The sequence below is a fragment of the Wyeomyia smithii genome, chromosome 3, assembly GCF_029784165.1.
Source record: "Wyeomyia smithii strain HCP4-BCI-WySm-NY-G18 chromosome 3, ASM2978416v1, whole genome shotgun sequence".
NCBI classification, from domain to species: domain Eukaryota; kingdom Metazoa; phylum Arthropoda; class Insecta; order Diptera; family Culicidae; genus Wyeomyia; species Wyeomyia smithii.
The window spans coordinates 2270384-2290188 of record NC_073696.1 but is presented as its reverse complement, the minus strand read 5'-3'; the positions used below and the strand labels follow the sequence as shown (position 1 = coordinate 2290188).

General features: G+C 36.3%; 2 protein-coding genes across 9 annotated transcripts in view; both read right to left on the bottom strand.

The window, feature by feature from the left end:
• Window positions 1-19805, bottom strand: part of LOC129732609 (uncharacterized) — a 283879-nt gene that overhangs the window by 164757 nt on the left and 99317 nt on the right. For all 8 annotated transcript variants that reach the window (XM_055693610.1, XM_055693612.1, XM_055693614.1 and 5 more), the window contains 3 exons: window positions 5631-5680; window positions 5092-5223; window positions 2807-2979 (listed from right to left, as the gene is read on the bottom strand). In XM_055693610.1, coding sequence (XP_055549585.1) covers window positions 2807-2979; window positions 5092-5175 — 257 coding nt within the window. In that variant the 5' untranslated portion in view covers window positions 5176-5223; window positions 5631-5680. The remainder of the gene's footprint in view (window positions 1-2806; window positions 2980-5091; window positions 5224-5630; window positions 5681-19805) is intronic.
• LOC129732611 (uncharacterized) lies at window positions 13704-14719 on the bottom strand. Its single transcript, XM_055693620.1, has 2 exons — window positions 13881-14719; window positions 13704-13818 (listed from the first exon to the last, which is right to left on the bottom strand). Exons 1-2 carry the CDS (start codon window positions 14545-14547, stop codon window positions 13811-13813), a joined length of 675 nt encoding a protein of 224 aa, XP_055549595.1. The 5' UTR covers window positions 14548-14719; the 3' UTR covers window positions 13704-13810.

The window sequence follows — 19805 nt, the reverse complement described above, 5'->3', positions numbered from 1 at the left end:
CCTCTAAAATAGTACGCATATGCTGTTTTTGTGCATCAAATACGATTTTGTATGATATATATGAGTGCGGATATTGAAATCGAAACGTTTATTATACGTATGAAAATGTAGACTGGGTTGATCCCCCCTCTTCCTCCCGTCACATTTCGTCACAAATCTGCAAACCCAACTCCCCCTCGAATGCTACGTCAATTATAAATATTCCCAAAGGCGAAAAATAGGGCTTTCAAAATGTATAGATAGATTTATATATTCCACCTAGGTGTACGTGTAATGAGTAGTTTAAAAAAAAATAAAAAATAAATATCGTAATTGAATATAGTTTCAATATGTTAGTGTACTTGTAGTACTTTTCTTACAAAAATAACTGACAAATTTCAATTGAAGTTGAAAGTTTGCTTGGAGAAGTTTAAAAAAATAGATTTACGCTCGAATAACTCAACATATTTTAATGAAGTTAGTACAAACCTGTAAATATTTTGAAAACTCTATTTTTGCCCCTTTCCAAAACGGCTAAAACATTTGGTTTAAAAACAAATGAATTAAAAATAATTTTCATGCGCTGAGGTCAAAATACCGGCATTTTGACCAGAACTTCAAATTTTTGCACTCGACTAACTTACAACCTTCTTGCATTATTATTTCCATTTGTAGCACCGTACTATCCTCTCGGTAGTTAGACGCTTTGCTGTCAGAATACTTTTTAATGAAAAAAAAGAAGCTTTCGAACAAGCCCGCGATGGATAATTTTACGGAGGGTCTCAGATGAAAGGTAAAAAGCTATATTTTCAAATGGTGAAGATTTTGGCGATGCCCATTTTTTTAAAATAAAGTTGTTCTACGATACACGCCGTGGTTCACGTTAAATGTTTGATGGTTGCTATCGTGCGCTTCAGATAATCATGAAGCCGAAGATAAACATAAGAAAAAGTGATCTCAGTTCATTTTATGAGAAATAAGTGTGAACAGACGTTTTGATGAAGAGACATGGAGTTTCTGATGAAGGCCGTCTAGAGGCAGCACTTGGTATCAGGAGGTTAAGTATTTGAATAATGCATGATGCGTCTCCATTAGGCCTATACTAATGGAGTTGCGTTACCACAATAGATCAAACAATGGTCGCAGTGGTTCAGTCTTCTACACGGGAAAAAAATGGAGTTGCGTAGTTATTGTTTTGCAGGAGTAAGTTTCATTTCTTTGAAAATTCAAACTTTTTAGATTGTTATCTGATTAAGCCTACTTTTACTGCTATAAACAGCTATCATTCAAAGAGTATGGCGATTTTTTATACTAACCTGTATGTTACAATATTGCACGTTTAAATTCTAAAAGGAAAATGAAGATCTGTCACCAGCTCTGAACATAAAATGTATGAGCATTATAGAAACAAACTCTCTTTTCCATACGCAATACAGTTTGGAGCCATTAGGTGAAAAAATTAAGCACACCCGCAAACCGACTTTGGTGAATTTAGGTGTTCCTAACCATATCGGAAGGGTATAAAGTCTTCAGAGACTTAAATTTAGTTTTCTTGTGAGCAAAAGGAAGACCGATGAACCCGGTGAGCAATTATTCAGTGACCTTTTGACGCACTTCAAACTAAATTTGTGGCACCGAAATTCACAGGAACAATTGAAAAGTTATAATCTCTCATATTGAGCTCTACGGCAAAACCTGTGTTACAATATTTTCAATTTAGAAATCTTTTAAGAAGCGCGATAAAATCGAAATAGAAAGCGCGAGAAAATCGAGTATGAATTTGGCGTGTTGAGATGAAAAGGAATGTTGAAGAAATAGAAACATATTACTACTTGATATGTATCTAAATTTAAGATCGATTTTTTTCTGCTTCATGCTGTCCAATGTTAACGTTTTTTTTTGTTCCAACCTTCATTTGGTATAATGCTGTTATTCTATGCTGGCCTTTTCTGTGTTTCCATTGCATTCCGAACTCATCTCCAATTATTTGACAATTGTGGTTCTCATAAACTTTTTTCTGTGATTTTCCGATGGGTTTATAAAAAAAAATGAAAATAAAATAAGTGTAATTGAAATGCAGTCAAGCTGAATGGATATTTAGAATAACTGTAGATAAGTTGAAATTGAGTAAATCTACACTTGAACAAAAATATTCAGTAGACAATGTTTGCTTCGAAAAGTTCTCCGAGTCAAGACTTGTTTTTTTTCTTGTACCGTTTTTAAAGTTTCAGTCGTAGTTTTATGGAAAATTTTGCAACAAACTTCTGATTCTTTAACGAAATACTATTTTTTGAGTACAAGCTTTACTCATATTGCATTGCCCTGTATGGTAATAAGTTTTTCTCATTAGAACGATTCTCAACATTTACGATTCTCAAAATAATTTCAAAAAACAATATCGATTAAGGAAATTCATGAAGTTCAGAAGCGAAATTTTTCAAATTTCAAATTGAGGTTTTAGTTGATATGCTTTTATTACAAAAATGGTGGATTTTAAACGAATGACAATTTCTCCATGGCAATGTTAAGTGCAAATGTTTCAGGAAAATATACCAACGCTACTTTTTCGAGTTTCAGTTTTCGAAGCTGTAACCCGCAAATGAACTAAACCATCGCTGGTGAAAAATAATCTGAAATTACAAACAACTAACATTTATAAACGTATTTGATGCAACCTTTCGTGAGTTTTACCAACATTGGTTGCCCAACCTGTCGCTGTCTACTATACTGCACTAATTAACAAATTTCTCGCATTCCGCCTGTCAATTCAAACTTAATTTCTACCGTGCCACAGCAAAAAAAAAAAACAAACATGTTCCACACTCACCTGGGATACCGCTGGATCGGTGCGTAATCGGCAAGATTCTCATCCGACGGTGCTCTCCGCCCGACGCATACCCCCAGGAAGGACTGCGGTGCATTACGACCGGACCAGCAACCGAAAAAACGCTCCCGCCGTGGCTGTTCTATCGAGCTGAGCTGTCTGTCTGTCAGGCAGTACTGTAATGGAAGATACAGTGAAAAAAGAAAATAAAGCAAATAGAGTCGAGTAGATTGGTGCGAGTAAAATGCTTCACTTTAGGGGGAGGAAAAAAAAGTTGGGATAAAAGTTGGCCACTGGAGGAGTGATTGATGTGTCCTTGTGGCATACTAACACATCAAGACCGAAATCAATGAGCAAAAAAAGTAATGGAAATACAATAATTCCAAGCCTTGTGATAGAGATTGCAGTTCAGTTTACTTTCAAAATTCCTACCAGACAACCGGAGATTGATCGAAATATGCAGTAGCAACCATCAGCCAGAGGGATAAAGGCAAGCTGAAAGTTGGTACATGTAGGATCAAACGGAGCTCGTTGACAAGCGACAGAAGCTTGCACATCCCGGTGACGGCTCAACAGCCTTTGTAACCAAAACTGGGGCACAGGGGCTTTCAGTGTTCGTGTCAACCGTAATCGAGTTGGTTAGAAGGGAAAACGATTTCGTTTGCTTTTCCCCCCTCTGTCACGGAAAAGCTTGTTTCGATCGCTGCAAAATGTCGAAGAAAAATACTGTTGGGTAGATTATTGCCTTCCAGCTGACTTGAGAGATGACTCCAGTCAAGCTGTGAGCATTCAAATTTCGTCAATTTACTTTTCCCTGGCAAACTGGAAATAGCAGCTATTGATTCGTCACGAGAGAAAAGAAAAAGAAAACCGATTCGTTTTCAGCTCAGCTGTTGCTCCCTTTGTTCAATTGTCCCTGCGCAGCGGGTTATCAAGTTATTCCGATCTCTGATTGAATTCAGTTGGCCCGTGCGGATTTTTGCTTCAGTTACTGTATTGTGATGGTATCGTAAATGGTAAGATGGCAGCTTGATTTCGGGCAAGGTATGGGGTACGATTGAACGGATTCAAAGAATTCAATTTAAACTGATCCCAAATCAAAACTGACTCGAATTTGAAAGTATATATGAGTTATCCTCGTTAGTGCATAGCATAATGTTTAAGTTCCTTATTCATTTTGGCATCGTAACTTTTATTTTTGCAGTATACAGGCCATAATTCTTTATCACCAAAGAAACTGACAAGTGAGCACTTAAAACATATTTCTTCACACCTCCTAAATCCAGAAGCACTTCGAACTGCAGCGTATTGGCTAGCAAAGTGCGGAAAGTGACATCAAACGGAGTGACGGCAATGAATTTTTAACGACATAATTTCAAGTGCTAACGGAAAGTCGGTTTCTGCTTCTGCTGTTGGCGGTAGCAGGACAGTTCCTCAAAGTGGACTCTTTTTCATTAATATTCATTGAGCGTAACTGAGAAACGAAGATTTTCTTACGCCGCGCCACTTCGCGTCTGGCTAGAAGGTGGTCAATTTGATTTTGTGAAAGGAAAGAAAACTAGTGCGAGGATCTAGTAGCGGTAGAATTTGGGAACACCATTAACAGCAACGTACTGATGAATAAAATTAGCATAACAGGACACAACACGGGGTGTGAACAAACCCCTCGGAGCCTTAATTATATTCACCTCTGGATCAAATAAGGTGAGAAATGGTAGCGATCTTTAAATTACCAAGCAAAATTTTATAATAATGCTCATTATTCAAACATCAACGGCATCTAGAAACGATGGTGTTCTGTTGAATTACCGGGCTCAAAACGCTTTAATCAATCTCAAGTTGGCCGAACGGCAAAGATTCCTCGGAAAAATTAATAGCTTTTTATTGTTCTGCGAATGTTGCCTTCGTTGGTTTTCTTGCGCAAAACAATTGAAAACATAAATAGAATCATTAATCAAACGATTGTATTTGTATTCGTAATAAAGAGTAATATCGTGAAAGTTTGACAAGCTGGTAGAAATCGCATTACCGGGGACAGGAACCACGTTGAAATAATCGAGTGACTGAAAACTTCGTAATTAATCATTCCACTCTTTCCCGCGGTGGTGGTTGCTGTTTTCTACTTAAGCGATGCGAAGCTTTTCGAACTACGAAAATGAGCTTGTTTTGGTCCGCGGACAACAGCCTCATAGATCAATGTTAATAGAGCCGGTGAAATGAATGGGACAAAATAAGACATCGCATGATTTGTGAAGCTGTTATTCCTCCTCGGATGCCGTTTCACCTACCTGTTCACGGATGTCTCCCTTCGAGTAAACGGGTGGCCTTGAACCTGGTCTTGTGTCGAAAGGACGTCCTTTTTTCCTACCCATGGTTTCATCTTCAGAATCGTAACTTCGCGCCGCTAGATTTGTGGTCGACTGGTCAGAGGTGGAAGGGCGTGGAATAGGGAGAAAATATTTAAAGTAATTGCATTCGAGAATAAATTCATTTTAAAAAGCATAAATAATCATCAGAAAAAAATCCAAAAAAGAAAATATGTAAATCACAGGTAATAAAATATAGAACAAATTTAGCTGTATTTTTTATGACTATTATAAAATTTTGTTTTAAGTCTGGTATTATCCTAATTCATTCAAAAGTAATACTAGTAACATAGTCAGTGAGCAGAAAAATTGGTTTTGTTCTACACCGACCTCATCCCGCTCCTGTAGGGAACAAAAAAATCCTTTATCGCACGCGCGACGGCATGCGGATTTTTCCATCTGCCACCGAGTCGCAGAGCAAAATGGAACTCTGTGAGCGAATTGGAAATATGACAACTCACCTGTGACGAAGACGCCTCGATATTGCCGAGCGAGGAAGCGTGGTGCAAACCTGGAATGGTAGAGAAGAGAAAGCAAATGTGGAGTTGTAATGTTTGCTTTTATTGTTCGTTTTTGTTTTACATTTCTACTCGCAATGATAAAAAGAGGGAAAATACATGGATCGGAAAATCCGCGAATAATAATACCCTCGTCGTATGTGAATACCCGTTTACCCGAGCAAAGTCGGGATCTGCACGCGTCCTTGCCTGGCTGGCTGCATAGAGATGTGACAGAGCGTGAACTCGTGTGTCGGTAGTGTCGTTTTACGACGTGGTTAGGATATGCGAAAATCAGCTTCATGATGATAACGTTTTTTTTCCATCCCGAAAAACCGGTTGTGAATATGGCATTTAGGTAACGAGCGAAACACCAGTCAGTTTTTAAGGGCGTACCTTTTGTTTGTAAAAAATGACTATCAACCCTTCCGAAGGTAACTTGATTTCTAACTCAAAGATAAATGACCAGCCTAAGCTTCTATCTCAAGTGACAACTCGACTTCAACAAATCCCCTTTTCCGCAGACTTGCTAGAAGTTTTCCATTGTCCCACCCATCGCTGAGCTCGCTCTGATAGTTAAAATTGAGTCATTTTTTCCTCCTCCACTCGCTTCGGTATGTCTCACACTGCAATGCAAAATGGAAACAGCAATTCAACCGGACAAGCGACTTTTATTTTCATCCTTTCCGCTTTCAGAAGCTCAGGGTGCAGCTTGGATCAGGCATGATCGGGAAATTTGTTTTCCAATTGAGTGGACTTAGAGTGGAATTATCCGTTATTTGTAGAAGCTCTTTGCAACGAGGACGTAATCATTACGGATACAAATCCAGCAGGATCGAGTCGCTTTTTCAGCGTCTATTGTGAGAGAATGCGTTCTGTCGGCTGTCAGATAATCGGAAAAGAGCGAAAGGAAATAATCAGAACGAAACGACTTAATTTCACAGTAGTTGCAGTTTGTGAATGATAGATTCTGCCAAATAATTAACTGAAAATTTAGCGGAGGATTATTATTCGCAACGCGGAAGATCGCAGGAACTTACTGTTCTCATTAAATGTGTATTAAGCCCGGTACTTCTCTCGATAATTTGTGCAATTAAAAGTGGTGTGAACAAAAAAAAAAGTTCTGCCAAGAGCAAAAGTTCGACAAAATTGCAGACCAGCTCGATAATTTGTTCGATTTTCCGCACGATAAGCAGTTGCAGTTTCTTATGCCACCAGCAGTGCCGCAATCTGGGAATTGTGCAACGGAAACCTATTTCGAGCCCGTGGAGGGGGAAAATGAAAACATATTTTTCTCGTTCGTGTGGCTGTGTTTTACAGCGAATGCCAGATGTAAATATTGGCCCTCTGAGAGTAGCAGTTTTCAGTGAAAGAAGAAGGAGGATTGGTTGCAATAATATTCACGCACTTTTGATATGTTGATCCCAATACAGCAAAATTTATTTAAATGTTTATGTTCGTGTAAATCAATTGTCGTTTAATAAAATACTAACCAATGTATAAAACGAATGTCAGAAGGTAAGGTATATTCAAAAATCTCCAGTTACTGAGTATTGATTTTCACCCAAGGAAACACAAAATACCTACTCTCGAAGTGGAAAAGTACCATGAAGCCTGAGAACCTACCAGAATGAGTGTTTTTATGATAAGAATTGTTTGGTCTTCACCAGTCTTCAATACAAAACGACAGTATTGAAGTTCTAAACAGCAAACCGCTTAATATAGGCATACGAAAAGCTTGTTGTAATACTTTGTAAAGTATTATCGTCGTAACATACAAATTATGTTTTCGTCTTCTGTATGTTATTTCATAAAAATTACATCCAACTTCAACCCAATAGATTTTTCTTCTAATTTTGTGTGGGTAACGTAAGAAACAACGAATATTTACGAAACAAGCCACTGCACTTATCGTTTATGTTTATTTATTCGGCAAATTACCATTTTACCGAACAGTTTCGGGTAAGCTGTCACCTATATACGGAGCGATGTCCTGAGCCCTACCATAAATTAGTCTACCAGAGTTTTTTGAGCATTTCTAAGCCTAATTTAGGATTATATAAATATTTTTTAACGATTTCGGATACTACGAAATGCTGTTGAGATTTACTTGTGTATTTAGCGTTATTTTGAAGATTTCTGGGATTTGAAATAACTTTCGGACTTTTTCAAATCCAGGCTAGATTGAGGTTAAAGCACAATCGTTCATTTTTGAGCGATAGTTTTGAACAGTTTCTATTCGAGCGAGTGATGATAAAAAACATTAATCAATAATAGATATCAAAACTAGCCAACAAAAGTTTATTGTAACAGTATAAAACCATATGTTGAGTTTATTGTATAAACAAGCATTAGCACAAACATTGAAAACATATACTCAAATCAAGAGGCCCGTCGAAACACGTTGGAAATTTTCGTTCAATGTATTTTGTATTATTTTGCGTTGCTACATCATTTCTCCAGAAGGGGAAAGATGTTGCAGAATCTATCCTACCACATCTTTTTTATTAAAATTCATTTACTTAACGGTTCCCACAAATACCGAAGACAAGGAAATTGCGGTACAATTTTCCAAGTCCATACCACATTTTTCCTGTTCGATTCTGCATCGCTTTTTTTTTTTTCAATGTATTTTGGAATAATTTGCGCTGCTGCTTTATTCCTCCCAAAGGGGGTAGGTGTTGCAGAGTCTATCGCTATCTACAGTTTCCACGAACACTGTCTCGAACGGAAATGTTTTCTAAAATAGCACTGTCAATGCAGTTACACTTTATTTACGCTTGGAGTCCATTCACACGCGAATAGAAGACAATTGCACAAATCGATTGCTTGAAGAAGAATAGTTGTGTTCTAGTCCCAATCAATGGATGTTAATAAGTTCGAAATCTATATCCATATCCATATATCCATGCGACATATTTTTCTGTCCTTAAAAACCAGGTCTAGTTTTATTTTAAGTATATCTCTATCTCTATCTCTATCTCTATCTCTATCTCTATCTCTATCTCTATCTCTATCTCTATCTCTATCTCTATCTCTATCTCTATCTCTATCTCTATCTCTATCTCTATCTCTATCTCTATCTCTATCTCTATCTCTATCTCTATCTCTATCTCTATCTCTATCTCTATCTCTATCTCTATCTCTACCTGCATCTCTATCTCTATCTCTATCTCTATCTCTATCTCTATCTCTATCTTTATCTCTATCTCTATCTCTATCTCTATCTCTATCTCTATCTCTATCTCTATCTCTATCTCTATCTCTATCTCTATCTCTATCTCTATCTCTATCTCTATCTCTATCTCTATCTCTATCCCTATCTCTATCTCTATCTCTATCTCTATCTCTATCTCTATCTCTATCTCTATCTCTATCTCTATCTCTATCTCTATCTCTATCTCTATCTCTATCTCTATCTCTATCTCTATCTCTATCTCTATCTCTATCTCTATCTCTATCTCTATCTCTATCTCTATCTCTATCTCTATCTCTATCTCTATCTCTATCTCTATCTCTATCTCTATCTCTATCTCTATCTCTATCTCTATCTCTATCTCTATCTCTATCTCTATCTCTATCTCTATCTCTATCTCTATCTCTATCTCTATCTCTATCTCTATCTCTATCTCTATCTCTATCTCTATCTCTATCTCTATCTCTATCTCTATCTCTATCTCTATCTCTATCTCTATCTCTATCTCTATCTCTATCTCTATCTCTATCTCTATCTCTATCTCTATCTCTATCTCTATCTCTATCTCTATCTCTATCTCTATCTCTATCTCTATCTCTATCTCTATCTCTATCTCTATCTCTATCTCTATCTCTATCTCTATCTCTATCTCTATCTCTATCTCTATCTCTATCTCTATCTCTATCTCTATCTCTTTCTCTATCTCTATCTCTATCTCTATCTCTATCTCTATCTCTATCTCTATCTCTATCTCTATCTCTATCTCTATCTCTATCTCTATCTCTATCTCTATCTCTATCTCTATCTTTATCTCTATCTCTATCTCTATCTCTATCTCTATCTCTATCTCTATCTCTATCTCTATCTCTATCTCTATCTCTATCTCTATCTCTATCTCTATCTCTATCTCTATCTCTATCTCTATCTCTATCTCTATCTCTATCTCTATCCCTATCTCTATCTCTATCTCTATCTCTATCTCTATCTCTATCTCTATCTCTATCTTTATCTCTATCTCTTTTCTCTCCTTTTCTCTCTTTTTCGTTCTCTTTTGCTCTCTCTCTTTTGTTTCACTTCCGTTCTCTTTTCCTCTCTCTGTTCCATTATCTTTCGCTCTCTCTTCTTACATCCTTTCTCTCTCTCTCTCTCTCTCTCTTTTATTGTTTTGCTCTCTCGCTTCCATTTTGTTTGTTCTATCTCTTCCATTCTCTACTACTCTCTTTTTCTCTTTCTCTCTCTTTCTATTGTTGTCATATAGATATCGTCTCCTTTTGATTCTCTTTCTTTCTTTTTTTTATTTCTTTCTCTTATTCTTTTTTTCTACCAAGTTGCATTTCTCTTTCTTTATCTCTCTTTATTCTATTACTTTTTTCTTTCTACTTCTTTTTCATTTTCTCTTTTACTTTTTTTTTATTTTCACACTCTTTCTCTTTCTCTCTCTCTTTCTTTTTCTCTTTCTCTTTCTCTCTCTCTTTCTCTTTCTCTTTTTTCTCTTTCTCTTTTTTTTTCTCTTTCTCTTTTTTTCTCTTTCTCTTTCTCTTATTTTTTTTTCTCTTTCTTTCATTTTTTATCCTTATTTCAACTTGTTCTTCATTGTCTCTCATTTAACTTATTTTTCTTTGACTCTCCTTATTTCCTCTCTTTTCGCATCTTTCTCTCTCTTTCTGTTCATGTATTCACATTTCTTCCCTATTTTACTCTCCTTCTTCTCTCTTTGCTTTTTTCTTTTCTTTTCACTATTTTCATTGTTCTACTCTCTTCTCCATTTTTCTCTTAAGCAGGTATTAGACGAAGCAAATATTTGCTATTTTTCAATACAGATTTTATTTCGTGCAAATAAAAATCGTACCAAAAATAGCAAATATTTACTATTTTTTTGTTCCTAATAACTGCCTAAGACCAATTACGGCAAGTGAACTTTTAATCTGCATCTGGCAATATTCGATCTCATGAATGATGACCCTTAAGTTATTCCTCGATAATATTTGATAAATTGGTAATACAATCATAGTAAATATCAGTCAGTTTCAAAGCTGACTGTAAAAAATTTGACTTAGTTTTTTTGATGACTGTTTGCTTGACTCTTACTAGATTTCAAACTTAATTTTAGTTGGATCTGGTTATACAGTTTCAGTGGCGTATCCAGAAACGCAACGCACGTGCTGTTTGAATAAACCGTAGCGGAGTTCAGTTCATAATCGATTCGAGAACAACATTAAAATCGTTGTTTATCGCATGGCATAAACAGTGGGGTGCCAATGGAAATCGACTTTTCGAATTTTGTTTAACGGTAGATATCAAAAGTTGTGTCTCCTAGAAAAAGTACCCATAAAAATTCCAGCTCCATCGTGCAGCAACCTCTTTCCCAGAATCAGCTGTAGTTTCAAAAAAAATATCTGCATTTGGGCGGTTACATATTTTCCAATCGGATATTGTGAGAATGAAGGAAATAGGTAGAACTTTAAGCAATTGAAAGTGGACAATTTTCGTGACGCTCTTGATGATTTCGGTTTTTAAATTTTAATTCGTATCTATGTGACCGGAAGACGTAGTTCTACGGCAAAAACAGGAGCAGTGGAAACGAAGAAAAGTAAAAAAAATAGAAAAGTGTGATAGAAAAAAAAAATGTGGGAAGAATCAAGCAAGTAGCAAAGTGAAAATTTTGAAGAAAACTATACAAAATGGATAAGATTAGGAGTGATAAAATACAAGAGTCCAAGAGTATAAATGCAGTAGAAGCTGAGAAGTAGAGAAACAAAAAAAAAAGAAAAGAAGACACGTAAAACTAAAACAGTAGATTCGTAAAAAGTTGCAAAAAGGAAGAATATTGAAGTGAAGTATAACAAAAATAGAGAAGTAGACATGTAGCGAAGAAAAAAAGTATAAAACAGAATAGTGCAGAGGTAGCAAAGTTGAAAATGGAGGAAATTGTTATATTAGATATAATGAGAAAAAGAAAAGAAAAACAGAAAACGAAACAAAAAATTAAAAGAGATGAAAGAAAAACGTTGTAGAGTGGAGAAATAATAACAAACGGAAGCGAAGTATAACAGAAACATAACAACTAACAAATAGCACATAAAAATAAAATTGGAAAAAGATGTAAGAAGAAAACCAAGTAGAAAAATAGAAAAAAAGACAGTAAAGCAGGTATAAGACGAAGCAAACATTTGCTATTTTTGGTACGAATTTTATTTGCACAAAATAAAATCCGTACCAAAAATAGCAAAAATTTGCTTCGTCCAATACCTGCTTAAGAAACGAAAAAACTAAAAACGAGTAAAATGAAAGTGGTACATAAGAGAAGTAGAATAGAAAAAATGTATCCACCCAGCGGTCAGACCCAGTATTTCACAATCGAACTTATTATTTTTAAAAATATATTTACATGAACACTTTTATTTTCAGAAGAAATACACCTTGATAATATTCACAGGACTAATTTTTCACTCTTAATAAGAAAATTTTGGTAGGCAGCAGTGAAACTATACCGAACACCTGAAACATAACATTCAAACACATATGAACATACATTACCATACATTAACACATGCAAACATCATGAACTAAATATGTTTCAAATATATGTCGCGATTTTATTATTTTTTTTTTTGATCGTGGTATAATCGAAACGTCACTGTACTCATATTTAGGTTGGACTCGATCATATATCATTCGAATAAAAATCATTTTAGATTCGATTATTTATAGTAGGATTTTTTTTTCTATTTCAAATATGACTTTCTTTTCTCAACTTTTGAACCACTTGTTTAATCATTATAATTCATCAGTTAACCCTTAACTAGTCCGTTCATCTGATATCAATATTGTTCAAATCGGTTGTGTAGTTTCTGAGATAATGATTCGTGATTTTCACATTTTGATATATTGCAGACGAAGTTACAGTCCGATTACAGTAAAATTCAATAGGGTGTTCTGAGGCAGCTTGACCTTACATTTGCGAATAATTTCATGAAAACCGGTCCAGCCATCTCTCAGAAAATCGAGAGAGATTGAAAAGTTGCAAATACGCGCACACACGCGCATATACATCAACTCGTCGAACTCAGTCGAGCGATAAATGCCATTCGGCCCTTTGGAGCACTTTTATACCTTTCTAGGAAAAAGGCAAAAACATTGATTTATAACACTGATATAAACAATTTTTTTTTGTCTGTCTGTCTGTCTGTCTGTCTGTCTGTCTGTCTGTCTGTCTGTCTGTCTGTCTGTCTGTCTGTCCGTCTGTCTGTCTGTTTCAGATCATGTCCATGATATCAGTATAAAAACATTTCATCTCGGCTCTCTTTATCACATCTGTGAAAAGAAGAAAAAAACCTAAAAAAAATCCTCATCACAGACTGACATTTCAAATATATTTTTGCAATGACAGAGTTTCTAGGAATTTAACGAACGGAGCATTCTGCTTCATGATGTCAATAGAAAAATGCTACAACTAAATTCCATCGAAAACATACAACAAAAAAGCACACTATGACGAACAACATGTCGTCAATAAAAAAAAAAACGAGCCGATGGAATTCGAAAGCAATCATCGACAGTTTTATACCGGATTAGCGATGTTGTGATGAAAAGGCTGCAGAGTAAAACCGTTCGATTGTCGAACTCGTTTTCGCTCACGTGCTCCGTACGACGGCACCCATGTCACGACAAACGGGCAAATCTGGAACACGTTTCGCCCCGGTGTACGCGAGGTTGGGATTAGCGACGACGGAACACTTCCGAAATATGTTACCGGGGAGTCTGTCACAAAACGAGAGGTTCAATGAAAAGCGCCTATGAGGAAAATCATTCATCCGAAGATGGCGATAAATTATATGAGAGCGGTAGAATTTATTTCATAATATTCTGTTTCTGCTGCGCAGTTGATTGGTGATAACCACTGTCATTGTCAGTTGGGCTCGAGACTTGAATCGAAACTCGATTATTTTCACTGCCCTGAAAAGAGTGAAAACAAAATCGAGAAAACTCAAACAATCCGTCCAAACGAAAGAATTTACCTGGTATTGACAACCAGTTGGTTAAATTTTCCGAACGGAGAATTTCGAACGCATTCACGCAGGTCGCCTCCGGAAAGGACCGATAGCAGAACAAAATCTGATCGCCGGCATGAAAAAGCTGGCGTTCGCGAAGCCACTGTAAGCCACTATTAGCAAGCCATTCGAGTGTCGCTTCGAACGTTGGCCGTTTCTCGGTCCCGTCAAGCTCATCGCAGCACTCCGAAGCGGCCACCACATTCACATTGCCCAGTTCTCTACAACGCTGCTGCAGCCTCGAAAGTGACTTCACTGTTGGCCATTGAATGGCAATCAAGTGAAAGCGATTTGTGAGCTCCCGTAAACGCTGTACAGTGCCTCCATTGCGTGAAGCAATCAGTACAATTTCCACGTCGAGACAGCTGCCCACAGCGATGACACAACTCAGCAGGGTATCCCGGAGTGGTTGTTCCGGTGCTGGCTTTGGATAGTCGTTGGAAGGAGTCGGAAAGTGGATCGGTTCGACGAAGTGTGCAGCGGGACTGGTGATTTGCTGCTGCTGCTGCTGCTGGGAGGCTTCGTGGAAGTACTTTGGAATATACCAGGGTAGGTTAGAGGGCTTACGGGTGAAGGTATTTTCGAATATCTCCGATATTAAGTGACCAATGAAGCTCGATTTATTGGAGTCCATCTGCTGGTTTTGATTTTGTTTTCCGGTTCGAAGCTAGTAGCTTGCTTTGTTGGCTCCTTTCGAAAGATTTATTCCAAAAAAGGCACGCTACAAAAATAAAAGCTAAAGTGACAACACCAGCAAGGATGTTTTTTTCGGCACTTTATTATAGACCGTAATTTTTGCGGTCTGCTGGAGCATATCAAAGCGCACCATAAATTTGTAAGTCAACCCCAAGAGTGGAAAGTGTTTATCACCGTGCGTGGGTGTGATTTTGCAGTCATATTTTTGTGACTTTCATTGCACACTTTTACAGATCGACTTGAACTGTCCTACAGTACGGTCGCATTTTACCAACAGCTCGAGGCTAAGTCTTAGACTACCGAGAGATATTGAAATTTTGTTTTTCGCTTTCAACAGGCAATCTTCTTGAAAGACTACCTGTTGAAACGCAAAGTAATAAATTTGTTTTTAACGTTAACGAGTGTTTAGTGAGTAAATATGGTTTGAGATATTTCTAATTAAATTCTATAGTGAAGTGAAAGTGTAGTGAAGTTTTCCAGTTATGCCTGGAAAAGCTCGCTTTGATGCGGCTTCAAGGAAACGTGAGGCATCTCCACTAACTAACAGGTATGATATTCTTTCTTCCGTTGGAAATCAAAGAATTCAAACTTCTCATACTGAGCATAAAGCCGTTATGAATAAGGTTAAAGTTCCACCTATTGTGGTATTTGTAGCAAATTTTAAAGCATTTCGATCAGAGCTTTCATCGTTTCTGTCGGATGTGAAAGTTAATTTTCAAATTGGCCGCCAAGGCGAAATTCGTATTTTGGCCGAATCTCTTGATGGTCATAAACATCTTTTACAGTATTTGACTGAAAAGATGTATAAATTTTATTCTTTTGATGCCAAAAACGAGAGACTGTTTAAGGCTGTGTTGAAAGGTCTCTCAAATGATCAAAGTATTGATGAAATCAAAGATTGTTTGTCAGAATCACTTGGTTCTGCCCCCAACCAAGTAATTTTGATGAAACGAAAGGCAAATGCCAAAATTTTTCAAACTGGAATACACCAGGAAAATTACTTAGTACATTTTGATCGAACTAACGTACATAATTTAAAATGTTTAGAAAAAGCACGTGTTTTATTCAACGTGCGAATAAAGTGGGAAAATTTCAAGAGACATGGAGAAATCCATAATCTTACTCAATGTCGGAATTGTCAAGCCTATGGTCATGGAACTCGAAACTGCCATATGGCAGCAAAATGTATGATTTGTGGTGACTCTAGTCACACGAAAGATATCTGCCCCGTGAAAGAGACCACTAATAGTTTCAAATGTGTAAATTGTGGGGGAAATCACAAATCTAATTTCTTTAATTGTCCTGTAAGGTCAAAAATTATTGCTTCCAGACAACGTAGGAATTCTAAGCAACCTGTTGTCAATGTGGGTATACAAAAGACTTTCAATACTGCTCAGGCATCACCAGCACTATCATTAGCAGGTGTGTCTGTAGGTAATAATTTAAATTCAGCTACCAAATTTCAGACAAAAAATCCTGTTCAGACAACACCAGGCTGTTCATATGCCAGTGTCCTTTCAGGTAATATTTCAAATTCAAACAGTAACAAACCATTCGTGTTTGGTGCTGAAAAGTCAGCCAGTATTGATTTAGGTAGTCCAACTCCCGAAAAGATTGAATACCTACAACAATCCATGCTGCAGCTAATGTCCGTTTTGTTGAACTGTAACTCGATGTACGAGGCTGTTCAAGAAGGTATAAAATTTACAACTAATATTGTTATGAAATTGAAATTCAGCAATGATTTTAAATAATGCTGTAAATTTTCTAAATTGGAATGCTCGCTCTTTAAAAGCGAAAGAGGATGAATTTTTCAATTTTTTAACAGTCCACGATGTGCATATTGCAGTTGTGACTGAAACGTTTTTAAAGCCAAATATTAAACTAAAAAAGAACCCAAATTTTATAGTTCATAGGTTTGATAGAATTGATGTTGCCGGTGGTGGAGTTGCAAAAGTTATCCACCGTCGAATAAAACATCGTGTTTTACCCCATCTTGAAACCAAAGTTATCGAGAGTTTGGGAATTGAAATTGAAACAAGTATTGGCATTTTATTTATAGCCGCAGTGTATTTGCCTTTTCAATGCACTGGTGAGCGAAAAAATTATTTCAAGGGAGATTTGCAAAAACTCACAAGAAATAAATCTAAATTTTTAACCATCGGTGATTTTAATGCGAAACATCGATCTTGGAATATTGCTCAAAGCAATTCCAATGGAAAAATATTATTTAATGATTGCTCGGCTGGATTTTATTCAGTTTTATTTTCAAATGGTCCTACATGTTATTCTTCTATTAGGAATCCATCTACAATTGATTTGGTACTAACAAATCAAAGCCATTCATGCAGTGATTTATTAACTCATGCTGATTTTGATTCTGATCATCTTCCCATAACATTTTCTATTTCCCATGAAACTATTTTAAATCCCACTAGATCCGTGTTAAATTATCACAAGACTAATTGGGATAGATATCGTTCTACGATCGAAGAAAATTTGAATGATGATATTATTTTACAAAATAGTGCTGACATTGACAGAGCATTAGATAATTTTAGCAGCTTAATATTCAATGCCCGGAATTTATCAGTTCCTAAGGCTCGAGTGAAATTTAATGCACCAATTATTGACAGTGAACTTCAACTTCTTATACGATTGAAGAACATACGGAGACGTCAATACCAAAGATCTCGTGATCCTGCTTTGAAAATTATTTTTCAAGAATTACAAAAGGAAATTAAACATAGATTCACTCTCTTGCGAAATGAGAATTTCATGAGAGAAGTTGAACAACTAAAACCTTATTCTAAACCTTTCTGGAAACTTTCGAAAGTTCTTAAGAAACCTTCAAAGCCCATTCCAGTCTTTAAAGCTGGTGATTGCATTTTTCTAACGAATGAACAAAAATCTCAAAAACTTGCTCAGCAGTTTGAGAGTATTCATAACTCCAATTTGAACGTAGTAAGTCCTATTGAAAATGAAGTAAACCAAAAGTATGATCAGATCCCCACCCAAGAATTTCTTTCTGAAGAGGTATTGGAAACAAACTTGAATGAGGTGCGAACTATTCTCAAAAAATTCAAAAACATGAAAGCACCAGGAGATGATGGGATCTTCTATATCCTTAGTAAAAGACTTCCCGAGAACTCTTTAAATTTCTTGGTAAAAGTTTTTAACAGATGCTTAGCACTAGCACATTTTCCTACGAAATGGATAAATGCCAAAATCACTCCAATTTTAAAACCCGAAAAGAATCCAGCTGAGGCATCAAGTTACCGACCAATTAGTTTACTTTCCTCTATTAGCAAACTTTTTGAAAGAATAATTCTCAATAGAATGATAACACATATTAATGAGAACTCAATTTTTGCAAATGAGAAGTTTGGTTTTCGCCATGGGCATTCCACTACTCATCAGTTACTTAGAGTAACAAATATGATTCGAACTAATAAATCTGTAGGCTATTCGACTAGAGCAGCTCTATTAGATATAGAAAAGGCATTCGACAGTGTTTGGCATAAAGGTTTAATAGCTAAAATGTCGAATTTCGGTTTTCTGATTTACCTTACAAAAATGATACAAAGTTATTCAACTGACCACACTCTTCAGGTTAACTATCTAAATGGTAAATCTAATAGATTGCCTGTTAGAGCTGGTGTGCCTCAGGGGAGTATCTTGGGCCCAATCTTATATAACATTTTTACTTCTGATCTTCCTGATTTACCACCAGGTTGTGAGAAATCTCTGTTTTGTGACGATACAAGCATTTTCGCAAAAGGAAAAAGCCTTCGTGTTATATGCAGTCGGCTACAAAAAAGTTTAGATATATTTTCTTCATACTTGCAGAAATGGAAGATTTCCCCTAATGCTTTTAAAACACAGTTAATTATTTTTCCTCATAAGCCAAGAGTTTCATTTCTCAAACCCACCCATAACCACGTTATTAAGATGAACGGTGTGGTCTTTAATTGGTCTGATCAAGTTAAATACTTAGGGCTAATTTATGATAAGAATCTTACTTTTAAGGAGCACATTGAAAATATCCAGTCAAAGTGCAATAAGTATATCAAATGTTTATATCCTCTTATCAACAGGAATTCTAGACTTTGTCTCAAGAATAAACTGTAAATTTACAAACAAATTTTTAGGCCAGCAATGTTATATGCAGCTCCCATCTGAAATAGAAAAATAGAACACACAAAACTAATTCTGAATAGATATTAGTACATAAATAAATCATTACAAACATTCCCCCCCTATTAAAAAAAAAATTCACATTTTCGGGTGGATTGTTCAACAGCCCACAGCGCAGCGGTGCTATGCTATAAGCAAGCAGGTCAACATTTATAACATTTATGAAGAGGAAATACGAGGTGGCAACAGTAAGCGGAGGTTGTTCAGTGCTTTCGGTAAAATAGAAGAGCGTTATAAAATTCTATGTTTTATGGCTGAACCCACCGCGGGGCCGCGGATAATTCGCCGAGTGACAGGGAAAGCTTTTTTTCCACTTACTATCCCATTTATGCGACCGGAGGAAGGGATTTTGATGCATTGATTATTGCTGCATAAGTATCATCAAAATAAATTGTGTAAAGAACTATTGAGGTAGTTCCCAATATTATCAGTTACTGAATAACAACATTTTGATTGAAATGAAAACCAATTCTGGTGATGATTTCACGTGTTTCTGTTGAACACCAATAATACACCTCATACAAATGACGATTAATTTTAATTCGCGTTTCTGAAAATTCAATATGTACAGCAGTCATGGCGGTACTAAGCCATTGAGTGTACATGTATTTATTTCAAATGGATTTTCCCTGTCTGATTTAAGCATTAAAATGTAATTATCTCGCTTCAATGGAATAAAAGCTTGCAAACTACATACAAACATGAATAATTCAGTGAGCCTCGTCTGACTGACAGCTATCATGCTTATTACTCTTACAAAGTTTGGTGATACATTGAAGGTTAGAACACTGGTAAAACAAAATTTTGCCCTTAAATGTCCGTTCTCTTTTACGTGGTGTAATAGTTGAAACACCGCTGCTAATAAACTCTCAAACTTTCAAACCAAGATTCGCTAATTTTGGGGTGAAAAAAGTTTGTTAAGCTGCTCTAAATGAAAAACTATTCCATCCAAGGCGAATGCTGCTGCAGTTGATTGTTTGTGTTCTGCATGAGTTTCCA